Source organism: Triturus cristatus, chromosome 1_1 (genome assembly GCF_964204655.1).
Source record: "Triturus cristatus chromosome 1_1, aTriCri1.1, whole genome shotgun sequence".
In the NCBI taxonomy this organism is placed as follows: Eukaryota; Metazoa; Chordata; class Amphibia; order Caudata; family Salamandridae; genus Triturus; species Triturus cristatus.
The window spans coordinates 563,152,140-563,168,268 of record NC_140579.1 but is presented as its reverse complement, the minus strand read 5'-3'; the positions used below and the strand labels follow the sequence as shown (position 1 = coordinate 563,168,268).

General features: G+C 46.6%; 1 protein-coding gene across 13 annotated transcripts in view; it reads right to left on the bottom strand.

Annotated features, from left to right (window-relative positions):
- The window catches only part of NAV1 (neuron navigator 1), a 2,160,095-nt gene that overhangs the window by 1,483,518 nt on the left and 660,448 nt on the right, over positions 1-16,129 (bottom strand). For 2 of the 13 annotated variants that reach the window (XM_085644374.1, XM_085644383.1), the window contains exon 1: positions 1,548-2,672. The exons of 10 other annotated variants lie outside the window; for them this stretch is intronic. In XM_085644374.1, coding sequence (XP_085500500.1) covers positions 1,548-2,256 — 709 coding nt within the window. In that variant the 5' untranslated portion in view covers positions 2,257-2,672. Of the gene's footprint in view, positions 1-1,547; positions 2,673-16,129 lie in introns of those variants that run through there. One more of the 13 variants, XM_085644409.1, reaches the window with a different exon arrangement.

Sequence of the window (16,129 nt, the reverse complement as noted above, 5' to 3'; positions counted from 1 at the left end):
GCTTGCACATGCGCACACACCCACCATGCCATGTACTAGTTACTTCCAATATACAAAGTGTCAGAGTGGTGGGCAAGGAGCAATGCGTAAAATGGCAGCAGCTCCCAGGCCTGCCCTTCCTAAGGTGGGTAGCAGGTCGGGGTGTTTGTGCACCTGCTGCTGAGGTATGATTGCAGCCTGTAGGCCACAGGTTCTACCACTGGCCAAATCGACCCTATTAATCGCGAAAAAGAAAAATGAGACTGACAACAATAACGACTGATATAAAATAATTCACTGCTAAATGCCGACTCTGAACGGTCCATAGTGGAGTGATCCTAAGAGGGTCAGTCTCCATGAGTGGATTGAGAGCTGCTGCCAGACTGACAGCATGGGTCCCGCCCTGCAGGCGCTCACTTATCACCAGTAAGAGGGAATCACGGGAACCAAACAGCCATATCCACAGAGATATTCGCTTCCCTCGAATAAAATGGGGGTCGTGCAACATATTCATCATATTAGTCTAGCTAGCACCATATATACCAGAACGCAGAGGCGACCCGATTAACCCCTCAATAACCGACACAAGGTCCCTAAAACCACCTCCCACAGAACCCACACGGTCAATCTGTGCAGCAAAGAACCCCAGCAATCACTCTCCGAATAAAACACTCATGTACCATCCAACGAGCCGTGCCAATGAAAGGGGCCACAGTACTACCGACTGATGGAGTAAACTGCACTAAAATCCCTAGGTAATGCATTACACATTTAATGAGATTAACACGTTCGTCTCAAACAATCTTTCTCTGCCACTAAAGAAATCGTATTTCAATAATCACAAAAACAGTGTTTATGGTAGCTTTAAAAGCCAAAAAACGATACAATGCCCTTCAAACATCAAATGTAAATTTAAGTATCCCAAAATTTTAAAAAAGTGTTCAGTAAGAAGATGAAATATTTCCAAAATATTGAGGATTAGACTATCAATTAGATTCACAGTCAACAGATCGCACACTAGAAATACAGATGCATCTTTTCTGTGCATTAATGTTGGTTTTAGTGCATTAAAAATGTGAATAACAGATCACAATAGCACAAATAACCAAATTGTGATTTGATGGCATGCCACAGATGTAGAATGGCTGCCAACCGAAGATTCCTCTACACATTACAACAGGGGTTACATGAGACCTGGTGGGCCTTCGGGATTTGTCCATTTGACCAAGAGAAGGATGTGGCAAGAGATGATGTCTTGAGCCCATGCCTATACTTGCAGCTCTTGCAGCAGTATTTTGATATAAGGGAAATGGATTCTAATCGCAACTCAACGAAATCCAACCTATACAATATGTATGACCGACATGCCCCACTGAGACATCAGTAATGAAGCATTCATCTACAAGCTAGAACACCCCCACCTATGGTTGGTACGCTCCACCCATCAGTGGCGACCCAGTCGCATACTTACACCCTATCCATGCACTCCCCTTAATGTCATTTCTGCCCTCACTCGTGTTAAATGTCGCAGACATTAACAATATAGAAAGGGTCTTGGAAAGACTCACCCAGCATCTGGCTGAAGAGGAGCTGCTCCAGGTCCCCCAGGACCGTCACCACAAGCTCGGGGTCCACCTTCAGGAAGGCCTTGTCATCTTGACGCTTTCCAGAAGCCAGGTTCTGGTTCTGCTGGGCCTTGGCTTTGCTTGACATAATGTCATCATCTGACTTCACGTCGTCGGCCACACATGCGTCAGGGGCCTTGGTGAGTGGCTTCACCTCGGCGTAAGGTCCTCGGGGGATCCGACTGGGCTTGCCAATGCTGGAGGAGGACGGAGCCAACGGGGGCTTGCCCAGGCCAGGGGGTAGCTTGCTCTGGAAGAGGGAGTGTTCGGACTTGGAGAGGGTCTTGGAGATAGTGGGGCCATTTCGCAGCTTGGGTGCACCCCGGCCATCGCCCTGGGCTGCCTTGGACATGTCGTCACACCACTTGGGCTCGTAAAGCTGCATCTTCTTCTCGGCGTCAGTCATGAAGGACAGGTTGGTCAGGGACTTCTGCTTGCGTAGGTTGGAGCTGGGGGGCAGCTTGGTGTCCATGCTGCCCGACTTGAAGACGCGCAGCTCGCTGGCCCGCTGGAGGCCGGGCGCCTTGCCCCGCTTCTGCATCATGGCCTTGGTGTCGGCCGCCGGCTTCGGGTACTCCTTCAGATCCGCAGCCCCGTCCTCGCCGCCGAGCTCCACGGCATGGTGGCTGCCCTTGAGGTTGGTCCCAAGCATCCCTCCTGCGCCGCAACCATTTAAAATCCCAGCGTCCGAGGCACAGGAATAGAAAAATAAAGGAGACAGCACAGCAGGTGGATTGGAGGAGAGAAGAGGGGAAAACACAAAATCAAATAAAAATGGGAACAAAATCAAAAGCACAAACCCTGCCGTCTAAGCAAAGGGATAGGTCGTGCAGTGGCCGTAGTTACTGCAGCTCTGCGGGGGGTGGGGCGGTGTACAGCCGCAGTTACTGCAGCTGTGCATGGGTGGGCTGGCTGCAGCGTCTGCAACGGGCTCGGAGCAGGCTGCAGCTAGTGCAGCTGTGCACAGAGGGCTGGATGTAGCCCGGGCGCTGGTGGGCTCGCTGCAGCAGGACCAGCCCCTGCTCTTAGCATCCTGCCCGCCTGACGAGCGCCAAGGCTGCAGGGACCTCCCCCTTCCCTCTGCCTGCCTCCAAGATGCTACAGTTCCTCGAGCAAGAGGGAAAAAAAAGGCTATTCTAGTCTAAGCGGAGGGGGAGGTGCCAGTGTGAGAGCGAGCGAGGGAGAGGAACGCGCACAGTGTGTAAATTGAGGGAGCGATCTGAATGTGCGTAAAAAGAAAGAGCGAGAGAGGGAAGGGGAGAGATTATCTGTGCGTGTGTAGAAAGCGTGTGATCGGGAGCGCGACATTATATGTATTGAAGGAGGTGTGGACGTGTGTGCGCGGCAGTGGTCGAAGTGGGGAAAAAAAGTAGGGGAACTGTGGGCAGAGAATCAGAGGGCGGGGATAAAAACACAAAAGAAAGAGGGCAGAGGCTATAGAAATCCGCACCCAACAAATGACAGGTGTCTTTGAGTCCACACGATAGCGCAACGAACCAAGGAGTACTCCCCTCTATACTCCTTATTTAGGAACAAGTCCTATCATAAGCACAAAAAACACAAAGGGTTCAGCGCTATATAATGTACATTTGTTATTCCAGGTTCATGTTTCCAATCAAAGAATAAATTATTCAAGAGTCTTCATTTCTTGATAAAATAAGTTTCTTCTTTATTTTTCTTTTAAAATGTTTTCTTTATTTTCAAGAAGCCAGAGATCATAGCCAACGCGTTTCGTCTCACATCGAGACTTCTTCAGGGCTTGGCAGTACAATATTGCGTGATCCCGTCAATATATAATTGTTTCATGTGTTCTAGACTTCATCAGAGATTCAGAAACTCTATGCAGTACACAGTATCCCGAACGGCACGGTAGCCCAAGATGTATGTCCTTCGTGTTGATGATGTAAAAACATCAACATAGAGTTTCTGAATCTCTGATGAAGTCTAGAACACATGAAACAATTATATATTGACGGGATCACGCAATATTGTACTGCCAAGCCCTGAAGAAGTCTCGATGTGAGACGAAACGCGTTGGCTATGATCTCTGGCTTCTTGAAAATAAAGAAAACATTTTAAAAGAAAAATAAAGAAGAAACTTATTTTATCAAGAAATGAAGACTCTTGAATAATTTATTCTTTGATTGGAAACATGAACCTGGAATAACAAATGTACATTATATAGCGCTGAACCCTTTGTGTTTTTTGTGCTTATGAGAGGGCGGGGATAACCTGAGGATTGTATCAGTGGGCGGAGTCAATTGTGTGGCCAGAAAGAGAAGGACATCCCAATTTCTAGTACTTGTTTAGCATTTCACTGACCAGTTACAGCTTATTACATTATTTAATTCTACCAATGGATGCACATGTCTATTAAAGGCTTAATATGAGTTATTGACATTAAAATACATTCACAAAGTGGGATACATTTCCAATCATAGAATGTCCCACATATGCTCAAAAGTGGAATCACACACTATCTGTCTCCGAGGCATGCAGTTTCTGTCATCAGAACTTCTCTTGCCCTTTTCCGCAAGAGCAGTTCAAACATGAATGGCGAAATATCCTAGTTTGCAAATGTATTCCACATAATTATGGCTCTGCCATATTTGTCACATAATACACCATCTGCTGCATAATTTGACAATTATAACTAATAAATTGTCTGTAGCTCAAACGGATCAAAGGTTACTAAATATGTGACTTGTGTTGCTGCGAAGTGGAGGGCCCTTTGCAAAGGTTGACTGGTCACCTTTCTCACTGCTTCATTTGTATGTTACACTGGTACTAATGAGGCAAAATCTTTGCAAAGACAGTTAGTATGTGTAAAAAGTCAAAATAATAAAGTATCAGAAAAGATACCGCATTACACTGCAGCCATTTTTTGCTGCATAATTTAGTAAACACTGCGGCATCATTTTGTCCCCCATAGTTGTATAATTCCAGTGGCCCCAAAGCAGGCAGCACATGTTAAAAGTGCTTGTGCATGAAGCAGAGAGACAGCGAAATTTGCAAACTAAGGGGCATATCAGCAATGCCGGTGATAATTATCGCTATGCGCGCATAGCACGAGGATAATTCTCGCCGGCTAACGCGGAATTCTATCGCCGAGATAGCGTGCAATCAGCAACGCTTATCTCCAAAGCGATAGAATTCTATGCGCAAGCTGCCAAATGTGCAATTATCGCTGGAAATCCAGCGATAATCGCACAACATTTAGGGATAGCTTGATGATAGGGCAGGGCAGACTTAGCCATTATATCCACCTTCCATTGGATATAATGGCTAAGTCAGATGAAAAGCAGGCGTAAGAAAAGTAGCGAATAGCACGGTTAGCTCTACTTTTCTTATCGCTCTGCAGGTTAGCGTGAGGCTAGATAACTGGAGAAATGTCAGTTAGCGACATTTCTCACGTTATTGTGGGGAGAAACGCCCACTTTGCATCTCATTAGAGATGCAAAGCTGGGCGTTAAGGGAAATGGCGCTGAGGCATGGATTCACACAATAGCGTGACCTTGCTAATAGTGCGATGCAATTATCGCCGCTTTCCGGCTGAAAACGGCCGCTAAAGCGGCGATAATTGTCTTGATGATATGCCCCCTAGTTTGGTGTGTGTGCAAATCCTGCATTGCCGATCCCTGGTGAGTTGCAGCTACTACTGCTGTAACAAGGCCAATGGAGGTACCAATGGGTGAGGCTGGCTGGTTATCAAGGGTCCTGTGACCTCAGTGACGGAGTCACTGTTGCTCTAGGGTGTGCTGCTTCGTAGGCCTGCCCGCAAGACTGGAGGTGAACCTCAGTATGGATTGTGGTAGACAGGCCTTCAAAGTTAACGCACACTAGGGTCTACCTGCTGGTGCTATGTCACCAGGGCTTCTAAGGTCTTGAGGCGCGTTCTTAGGTCTAGCATGGGAATGTGCTCCTTCAGGAGAGTGATCTGGTGGAATGGTCATGAAGGCTGAACCTGGTTCCCCAGTGCCAAAATCGGCAGCTGTGGCCATAGTGCCACATCCTCTCCCCCACTGAGCACCAGACTGCTCCACTGAGAGAAACTCACACTGCCTTCAGCCACAATCAAATCGTGCCGTGCTATAAACACCTGGATGCGACTCAATTCAAATAATGCACTAAACAAGAGTAATATGCTGCCTGAAAAAAAAAGTACCAACATCCTGGAAAAAGCAAACACTCATAGGAAATGCAAGATTAAGTAAAGCATGTGAAATGTAAGCAGGAACAACGTGGTTACCGTAATGCTTTTACACTCATTATTCAGAAATCAGTGAGTGTTTTTGCTTGAAAAGTTAAGGACATGACTTCAGGGCCTAGAAGTGAACCGTTTCAATGTCCATTGCTTATATCCTTACAAAACGTAAGCAGTTTGGTTTATAAAGACCACATCCCTGTACGCAGATAAACTAAAATAAGGAAAACAGCTTATAATGAACACATTAAACGTTTTCCACTCTACACATTAACTAGTATTGCAGTCCCTTCAGGAATGCTGCGCTTCCCCAACTAAGGAAAACAATGCTGTTCAAAGAAAGATTAAAAAAACGAAAGTAGCACTTCAGTGGTAAACTTTGAAAAGTAGCGCTAAAGTGTGAGTGTGAATAAAACCAATCTGGCCACTTTGCGAGGACAATGTCTTGCTTTACTCCAAGAGAGAAAAGACAGGCAAGAGACCCCAGCGAGGGAGGTCACTAGGTGTGGAAGGCAGTAGAGAGGAGGAATAGGAAAGAGGCATTTAAATACCCGAAGGGTAGAAGTAAGCTTAGCTGTATGCGCCAGTAGAAGTGTGACTCTAACGCAAGGCAACAAGGGATACCATAGAGAGGCTGAGGCGCAAATAAGGGAATCTGGTCCAAACAAAATGTGTGCAACAATGCACAGGAGTAACGCCACCTGCCAGCACAAGGGGTACAGCTGGCACAGACCTCGCTAAGGCCAATGCTCTGAGACCCCATCAGAGATGAATCCACGGGTCTGGTTTGTACCCGAGCGCTTATGGACAACACTCTCTTCTAATTAGGAAAAGAGAAACGCAGAGAAGAAGCCGACGGTGGAATATCCCCCACCATACTAGGGATTTCACTGCCCCTGCAATTTACATCGAACTGGTACTATTATGGAATAATAATCTGTGATCTATATTGTGTGAGCACCGCACTTCTGCTGCCTCTTAGCGCTATAAATAACAGTCTTCCAAATCACTCCAGTTTAGTGGTGCAGAGGAGTCTGTGATAATGCAGCAGGTAGGGAGAGAGTGAACCAGAGCCTGCACTGCCTCATCGACACCTTTCCCACTGTACGGCCATGGCAGATGAGTCACTTTATCTTTATGCACCTGTCACAGCTAGCTGCAATCACTTTATAAACAGCCGACTGCGGGGTCATACACCATCCCCTGTCCAGCCGTACGAAACACAAAAGGGGGGAGAAAAGGAGTGACTGCCACTTGCAAAGCGAGCACAGCCCCAGTATAGACGCGTGACTACAGTGGCCTTTTGAGGGACGACCACAGTACTGGTATTGGTCACTTCCCAGCACACTATGTTAGGGTTGCCACTTGGTGTTTTTTACAGGCATGGCATGTATTTTTAAAAGACCGCTAAGCAAGTAGTGCGTCAACTCACTATGGTACAAGCTGCTAAGAAGTCTGCCATCTTCAAGTCAGGCTGGCAACGTCACTGATTCACTTGTTATGTTATGTTATGTTATCATAGCTTCTATAGCGCACAGCTGCCCCAGCAAAGGGGCGTCCCGGCGCTTTGACAGGCAGAAGGGATATACATACAAGACAAAGGAAAACCAGAGAAAAGCAACAGGTCAATGTAATAAAATCCATGCAAAATATTAAGGTCCAGGGGGGAAAAGATAGGTTTTGATAGTCATCATATCGTTTACATACGCTGTTGCAACAATGTGATGTAAACCTCTGCCTTTTAACCGATAAGCAGAAAGACTTGGCGTTAGTTGTGACTACCTGTTTATGAGTGATAACTTCCTATGTGACCTCCGAATTTTCAGTGTATGCCCAGCGTACACGTCATCTTCCTGTGAATAGTTTTCAGCCCAGTTATGGTTGACAGCACTAAAATCTCACGCTGCCCAGTAAGGATTTTCATCGGCATTGCCACAGTGTCGGCCTTAAGCAGATATCTCTGTTGTATTCCCTTCTGGCATTTACTTGCCTTCTATTTGGTTGGGTGGGTGGAGGCGCAAATGACAGCTCGAATGCCGCCTGGAGTTGTCAAATAACGACTTAACTGCAAAACGAAAGCAACAGTTTGGTGGGACTCTGAACTGGTCGGTTAAATCAGCTGAGCAGATCCGTTTTGGGGGCCCTCTGTAGCGCTAGCAACTCTGGTACTGCATAGCTGCCAGGGTTTCAGATTGCTATGTGTGACATTTTCATAAATTCTGTGTAATTATGAGTGACATTTCAACGACTATGAGTGACACTCACAAGGTAAATCAAGCAATGAAGATCAGTTTACCTAGACTGAATAAATGCTATAAATAAGCAATTGTTAACTGTATACAATCCCGGTGTGGATCCATACAATAATCTCTCCCTGTGTGTTAGCTGCTACTGTGCACAACATGAAAATAGCCTTGCGTTTAGAGTTTGCGTCTCTGCCCCATGCCTGCACTCAGCAATGCTACAAAAAGTGTGCTGTGTATGAGGCTGTGTGTGTCTGCACTCAGCACAGGTCACGAATAGTGAAGTAAAGGTCGCAGTGTGCGCGTCTGACTATCCTAGGTAAGTAATAAGGCACATAGTGTAAATGTCTCGGCCTTCTTCCTACCTCCTGGCAACCAATCAAGTAGCATCAGTCTACTCCAGGGCTTCTCTGTCCCACGTGCACCCGGGCCGAGTCTCCTAGCATGTGAGAGGCCCCATCTCATCAGCTGCCTAATAAATCAACAAGACAACAAGACTGAGCTGACTGAAGTCGCCAGAGTCCCCGCAGACTGGCATTGGGCATGTCTCAAGACAGGGAGGTTGATGCACGCTACATGTATAGTTAGTTCGAAACAAAATTAAATAAAAAAAAAGAGGTGGGACGGATTGTCATTGCGCGTTATTATTTTGAGTAATAAAAGCCGCATGTGGCTTTGCAGATACAGTTATTACGCTGGTTTTGTTCGTTACTCACTGCTCCCTCAGACCAGGGCTCCTAACCCTTAATCTTCAATAATTCATGCGCCTAAATAATAGACCCTGCTGGCAGACAGAGGCTCCAAATTATGGCAAGCATAATATTTGGAACTTTAAATGAATGAGCTACTTCGAACAAATTATTATATGCGTCTTAGGCTTTCCTTGCACACACTTACTTTATGCAGCGTCGGTCAGAAAGCAGCTGCATTTCCATGTCGGCCGTCCGTGGACTCTGCTCTCGGGCCGGCTCAATATCAGCTGAGCTGCAGTCAGGGGTCCAAGCTGGCTTGCTCGGGCAGCACCCAGACCACGGTGGCCCGCGTGGGGTCCTCGGGGGTTGGACTCACGTTTGGAACGACAGGACGCATTTAAGAGCGCGCTCACAGTGCAAAATGCAACCGTCTCCCGCTGACCAACCATTGGCAGCAGCAACTGTGACGTAAGTGAAAGTGAGGAATGCCACGCGGCTGCGCAGTGATTGTTTTAACACTCGAGCAGTGTTGCATGATTTGTACTTACTAGCAAGCTTACCGAGGCCAGCCTCTAAATCTGCCGAGTTGCATACACCGCGCGCTGCAGGCTGCTGTCCCACTAGAGTGCGCCCAATCACCCACCCACATTCACCAGCTGCTCTGGTAAAAACTGTGCTCTTTCAGCGCATTGAGCGACAAGTTAACTCGCGCAAGAACCACACTCCACGCTGTTACTTGAAGCGTAAAAGGCCATTTATTAGGACAAGGTTGCAATCCTTTAAACTTTCTTACATAGTACATAAATGCAATAAATATACTTTCCCCATCCCATACCAACTCATTCTCCATTCTTCCTTCTCAAAACCATCTCACCTGTTTGACTCTTCCCCATTCACTCGGTGACCTCCTTCCTCTCCCCATTCTCACCTTCACTTGCCCTCCGAGCATCCTCTGTTGCATTTCCTTCATTGCCTCACGCGCCCCACTATCAGTCACCCGTGTACCGTTCTCCCCCCCCCGAGGGGTCGATCCGCCCGTATGCGACTCACCACCCCTCCAAAGTACCGCAACACCTCTGCTCTGCAACCTGCCCTAAACTGGCACGCTCACACCCGAAAACCACCCCAAGCCCATCGCATAAGACCTGTAGGGTGGGTGGGTGGACAAAGTTTTATTATGTCCTCCCAGTGTTGCTCGGGTGTTACGAAGAGGCTGTTCCTCCTCTCCCAACATGTTATAAACCCACCCAAATCCCGCCCCTTTCCCTTGCCACTCTAATCCCACCCCCCACCTTGTCCTTCCGGTCTTTGCGCGAATTCCCCAGGGGAAGACTGGTCTGCGACCTTCACTTCCCCTGGGGGCCGCATTTAACACTAGGTCCCGGAGTTCAGATGGACCCTGTCTGTGAGTGTAAGTGTACAGTGCGCTTAGGGGGCCCCTGGAGATCGGGCCCCCCGCTCTGCGGGGGCCTTTGTTACGCTCCTGCCCACACCCCCACAGCTCAGTCAGCACTCCCCAAGCACTTCAACGGGCTTGCAGCACCTATTCACATCAGGGTGTCTGCACCCAGAAAAATTCCGGCATTGTCACTGTAAGTTACACATTAAGAGATTCAGGGGTGGTGCTCTCCACTGGAGCGACTGCATCGCACAAGCGCTGGGCCCGTCTCCCCATTTGTTAATTTTTTTCTTCAGAGACATCATTTGCAATAGAACATCACAGAATCTTTATTGCAAACTATAAAAATTACTATTGGAACAATTTGTAAATTCGTTTTTTTTCTGCTGCTTGATGAATAGTGTTAAATTTAGCAAATGTTATCTTCAGCACACATTCTGTCACTAATTTGGCAGCGTAGCACTTCTGGAAGTCTGGGATGAATTTCCAAATCAGAGTGTGATTCAGCTCAAAAACTAAGTAGTGTGCCTATGCATGTTCCTATTTTGGGTTAATGTGTAAACCTCGAATCTGTGCTATGTGTGTATAGAGATTACTAAAGAGATTAGCTGGTTGTCGCGTTTTTTAAAAAGAAATTAGCTTTTAGATAATTGCTTTTTATTTGCACTTCCACGTGTTGCAGGGTGCATCGATGGGGTTTTTACGCTATCTTTATTTTATTTCCATTTGTCAAGGGTATTGTTTGATTGTTTTTTCTTACCTCAGCTGGGAGGGCGGGGTTTCAGCTTCCACCAAAATTTTACCCCGAGTGAAGTGTCATATTTCCTCCTCTCGGCAGGGACATTGGTAAGACGCCATTTTGCTGGGTTGCGGGTCTGGTTGTCAGACCAGCCTGTCCAGTTCCTATTCAATGAGAGCCACGACGCGGACACGCACAGTGGACAAGGCACGCCAAAGGCAAGCCCGTCTAAGCCCGTCCGCATCCTGCACGTGGCCAGCGCCAGACATGTTGCCCTGATTTCAAACCTCCAGACCATTAAATGGTCTAAAGACTCGCTTTTGGCTATGAATAGAAACGTATGTTCTGGTAATTCCAGGATGGACCTAGGGAGGAGGAACACCGAGTACTATTGCAGGGCTTGCAATTTTAAGTTGGACGTAGGGTGGGGCCGGAAGGAGGAATTGCAGGACTCTCCAATGTTAAAAGTTTTACAGTCAAAGCCTGTCTGATTAATTTCAGGTCTCTTCTGAAAACATAGATGACATCTGACTCTCCCTAGCTGAGGCTTCCTGGGACCTTATGTTCCTAACACAAACCTGGCTGAAGGAGCGTATGAACCCTGAGCTGGTGCTAGCTGCCCCCCCACCCGGTTTTCGGATAGTATGCGCTAACCGAGGTGGAGATAGGGTGTGGGGTGGTGTTGCAATCATTCTAAAGGACAACTGGGAGATTGTGTACCGCGAGGCTGGGCCATATTGGGAACATTGAGGGTTTGGCCTTCTGTGTCAAGATCTCACCGTACACCTCCTTTGCCAGGCTATTACTATATAGGTCACCAGACTGTCCCTTTAGCTGTTTGCCAGATCTTTGCGACACTATTTCTCAGCTATCATTACAATATGCTAATCTGATAGTTCTGGGAGATTTTAATTTACACGTCCACGACCCGAGTTGCTCCCAGGCGGCCTAGTTTATGGTGACATTAGATGGCCTTAACCTCACACAGGTGGTAATCGCATCTACCCACAGAGCGGGCCACATGCTGGATTTGATCTTCCCAAATAACCAACATTTTAGCGTGTGGGATCTCCTGCGTCTGATATGGATGGACCACTTCTTGGTACCATTCACTTTTAGTTCAGAGAATATGCCATCAATACATAGCAAAAACATGGCAACTATGAGGAACTGGAGGAAGTTCACCAAAGAGGCCCTTGGGCCTGCAATTCAAGAATCTGTACCAAAGGTGACAGGTAATCCTGACAGTGACTAATCCTGTTTTAAAGTATGTGATACGACTTACTTAGACACAGTTGCCCCACTAAGGTTAGCAATATCCAATAGACTTAAACCTTCAGCCCCTTGGTTCTCAACTGAATGAAGAATGGAGAAGAGCCTCTGTAAGAAGCTTGAGTGATGCTGGAGAAAGTCCTACAGTACCACAGCAATAAGCATCTATAAAGAGGCTCAGGCTAAAGCGAAGTAAGATGAGGGAATACTTTGCAAGTCGCATTGAGAGTTCAAAGAACTCCGCCAAAGAAGTTTTAAGTATTGTAAAAACTTTTAAAAACCCAACAGCCATAGACAGCACGTTTGACCCCTCTCTTCCTCTCTGCACATGTCTGTCGTACTTTTTTGAGGAAAAGATCCATAAACTTTATTCCTTCTTCTCCTTGGATGTGGAACATACAGCTCACTTGCAAGCCCGGGCCTCAGATTCCTTAACTTCCTTTTCAGAATTTCTCCCTTTTTCAGCTGAAGGCTCATTGATGGAGTTATCGAAGTGCAAGTCTGGCTCCCCAGGAGACCCTTGCCCTGCCTGTTCTTTTAATATGTTGGCCCCTTGATTAAACACATTAAACAAAATTTAGAACTCCTCCCTGAAATCTAGCATCAATCCTGCCGCATGGAAACATGTGTTCCTGCTGCCATTACTAAAAAACACAAATGCTGACCCTGGGGTGCTCAGCAATTTTAGACCTATCTCTCTGCTGTCAGCTCCTGCTAAAATCCTAAAGAAGGTGGTTCATAAACAATTGGTGGATTTGATAGAAGCTAATAGACTTCTACATGATTCTCAATCAAGTGTCCGAGCTGGGTACAGTACGGAGGCCACTCTTTTATAAGTCTCCGAATCAGTGAGAGAGACTGGGGACCGGGGTTCATCTGCCATGCTGGTACTTTTAGACCTGTCGGCTGCATTCGACACAGTTACACACCTGATCCTGCTTAGGAGACTAAGCCAGTTGGGTGTGCATGGGAAGGCACTGTCCTGGCTTCGGTCATTCCTGGAGGATTGCTCCCAACAGGTCTCTCTTCGTCCTTTCTCATCTTCACGGAAACCATTGGTGTGCGGTGTGCCTCAGGGCTCGGCTCGGTTTTCAATCTTTACCTTACCCCACTGGCCACCCTCATTGAATCTTGGGGTGTGAAGGTAGTTTTCTATGTGGACGACATGCAGTTGGTCTTTTCTTTTAAAGAACACTCTGCAGCTGCCTTTCATAATTTCAAGGAATGCCTGAAAAATATTTCTGTTTAGATGAATGGGAACTGCCTGAAACTGAACGCAGAAAAGACCGAGGTCTTGTTCTTAAGTCAGGCATCACCCCCCCCCATCAAACTTCTGGTGGGCCATGGAGGTGACTCTGTCCCCAACTCTGGCAGATTCAGCTATAAATTTGAGAATTAGTCTGGATAAAGAGCTATCATTCACGGCACAGGTGCATCACATATCCTCTATCTGCTCTTTGAAGCTGAGATCCATGAGGAAATGTATACGCTATCTGCCAGAGGAGAGACGTAAGATTACGGTCCATGCTCTGGTGACTCCACAGCTGGAATATGCTAACAGCCTTTATTTGAGGCTACCTGCCCACCGGACTCGCAGGTTACAAATAATTCAGAATACCGCAGCAAAGTTGATTCGGGGGGTTCCCCTCCGGAACCATATCTCCCCTCACTTGAGATAGTTGCACTAACTCCCGGTAAGCAGGAGGATAGAGTTAAAGTCACTGACCCTGGCCTTTAGAGCCACTAGGGGCATAGGCCCTTGCTATATCAGGCAGAGATTGAATCCTTATCATCAGGAACAGACCCTGAGCTCCAAACACCTGCAGCTCCTTCACATCCCACGATATCCTAAAATCTGGCAAGGTGGCAGGTCCTTTTCGTTAAGAATAGCATAACTCTGGAATTCTCTGCCGGTCCACCTGCGCCTGATTTAGACAGAACTAGAGTTCCGGAAGGCTTTAAAAACCTGGATCTTTACTCAGGCATAGTCTCCTGGTCTATCCTTTTGTTAGTTTGCTGCCGGGACACCTCTTCTGAGGTAGCTGTGTGCTCTATAAATGTCAGTTATTATTATAATTTCAAGGAGTTGTGAATAAATGTTTTTTGTGTTTTATGAATAGTGCATACACCTGCATCGAAGATAGTATGCATGCCATTCATCTGGAACAAATACATGCCTTTAAGGTAATTGCAATGATTTTGGTTGCTGTAATAGCCAGTCAATGGCATGTTTGGGTGGTATCGGAGGTGTATTAGGAGTTCTGCCTTAATATGTTCTGCCATATAGTTGCTCAAAGTCTTTCCTGGTGGAGAGTGCTGTTGTGAACACTGTGTACTCAGTTGTGTGGTAAATTTGGTAGTGAATGTCTTTAGGACGGCCTTACTTAATGCACTCGTCCAAGACCTGGGAATGATACTGGGTTGCTGTGGGATGCAGAATTTAGGGCCCAAGATAACACATGATTTAGTTCTGGGTCTACCTTTGTGTAAGCATTATCACCACATACAAACTCCAAAATCAACGTTGTTGAAGCAACACTCTTTCTTTATCTGTCGCAAGTGTTGAAGCAACACGCTTTGTCCATCGCAAGCCTGGTCCGAGTCCATTGACTGTAAAGAGTTTCTTTTTCTCTCAGAAGTGTTAATAAAATGGTTCAGGAACTCACTTAACAGACTACAAATGTTTTGAATCGTCCCGTTGTCATCTGTATCAGTCTGACTGCATGCAGTCCAAAAATAATAACATTTCAACTAATTTAGATACATTGAAAAGCGAAAGGAAATCTCCGCTTGGCAGGCACCGCTGTTTAATGATGTTTTGGCTGAACAAGAAGAATTCCAGCAGTGACTGGAGACTGGACTGTGTTCTGTAAATCCTCACAACCTCCAACCTGCTCAGAGGTCGAGGTCTGTAACACTACACCGCTTCCATGTGTGCAGACGTGTCAGGGCTAGACTGTGCGTGGGAATCGCTTTGAGTGCCCAACATCTGGTGGTGAACAGGAGGGCAAGGTAAGCGAACAACAGACACAAACTTGTATGCAGTAAGTCAATCCAAAATGGACACGACTTCTCCCTGCACCAAGAGAGAAGGGGAACAAAATAACACCTCACGTAGTAGTGAGAACCGAAGCTCTTCCCCGCATACGTGATCCTAGGAAGATGGACACCTTAATCTGGCACCACTCCTAGGGAGTGAGACTCGGGCCATCCAATGAACTGCGGCCTGAGATTCTCTGGGCAGGAAGGTGCCATCTGCATTTGTGTAAGAAATAACAACAATATCTCAACTGGTGTAATTCATGTAAGACAGTTAGACAAGCATGTCAAATACATTTCAGCAAGGAAGAAGAGAGACTCTTGGGACATTTTTTTTGTTTGGAAGCTGCACTAGGCATCGTATATTTAAAGCATAATTGAGTACAGTTGTAGCAGCACTGTAAGCAAGAAATTGCATAAAAACAACCCGAAATTGAACTTGGTGCTAAATTGTGTAAGTGACACAACAAGTGGTGACGCAAGTGACAATGTGTATTCAGCGTAAAACGGCGCAAAGTGAGATTGGTGACTTAATATATACAGTGAATAGAGGTGGTTCTGGTAGTGTTTTAATACGTTTGAAATTTAAGGCAATTGTTTGAAGGAACCACAGCATATAGTGCGCTATTATTTGCGCTGAGCGGTCGACGATGTTTCGATCCTATAACTCAGGATCATCTTCAGGACGGGTTGTTGGTTTTAAAGCGGTGCTGTACAGGGGGGAGAGAGGGAGGGGTAGTAGGAAGGAGGAGAGGGGTAGGTGTATCGCGTGCATATCAGAAATGGGCGAGTGTCGGTGATGTGGGAGACATTGAGGTGGGGGATGAAAGGAAAAACAACAAGGAGGGGTGCGGTGGATGGTTAGCGCAGGGAAAGAATGAGGGAAAAGGGGGAAGGGGTAGGGGCATGGCCGTAGAGAGAAAGGCAGGAATGACTA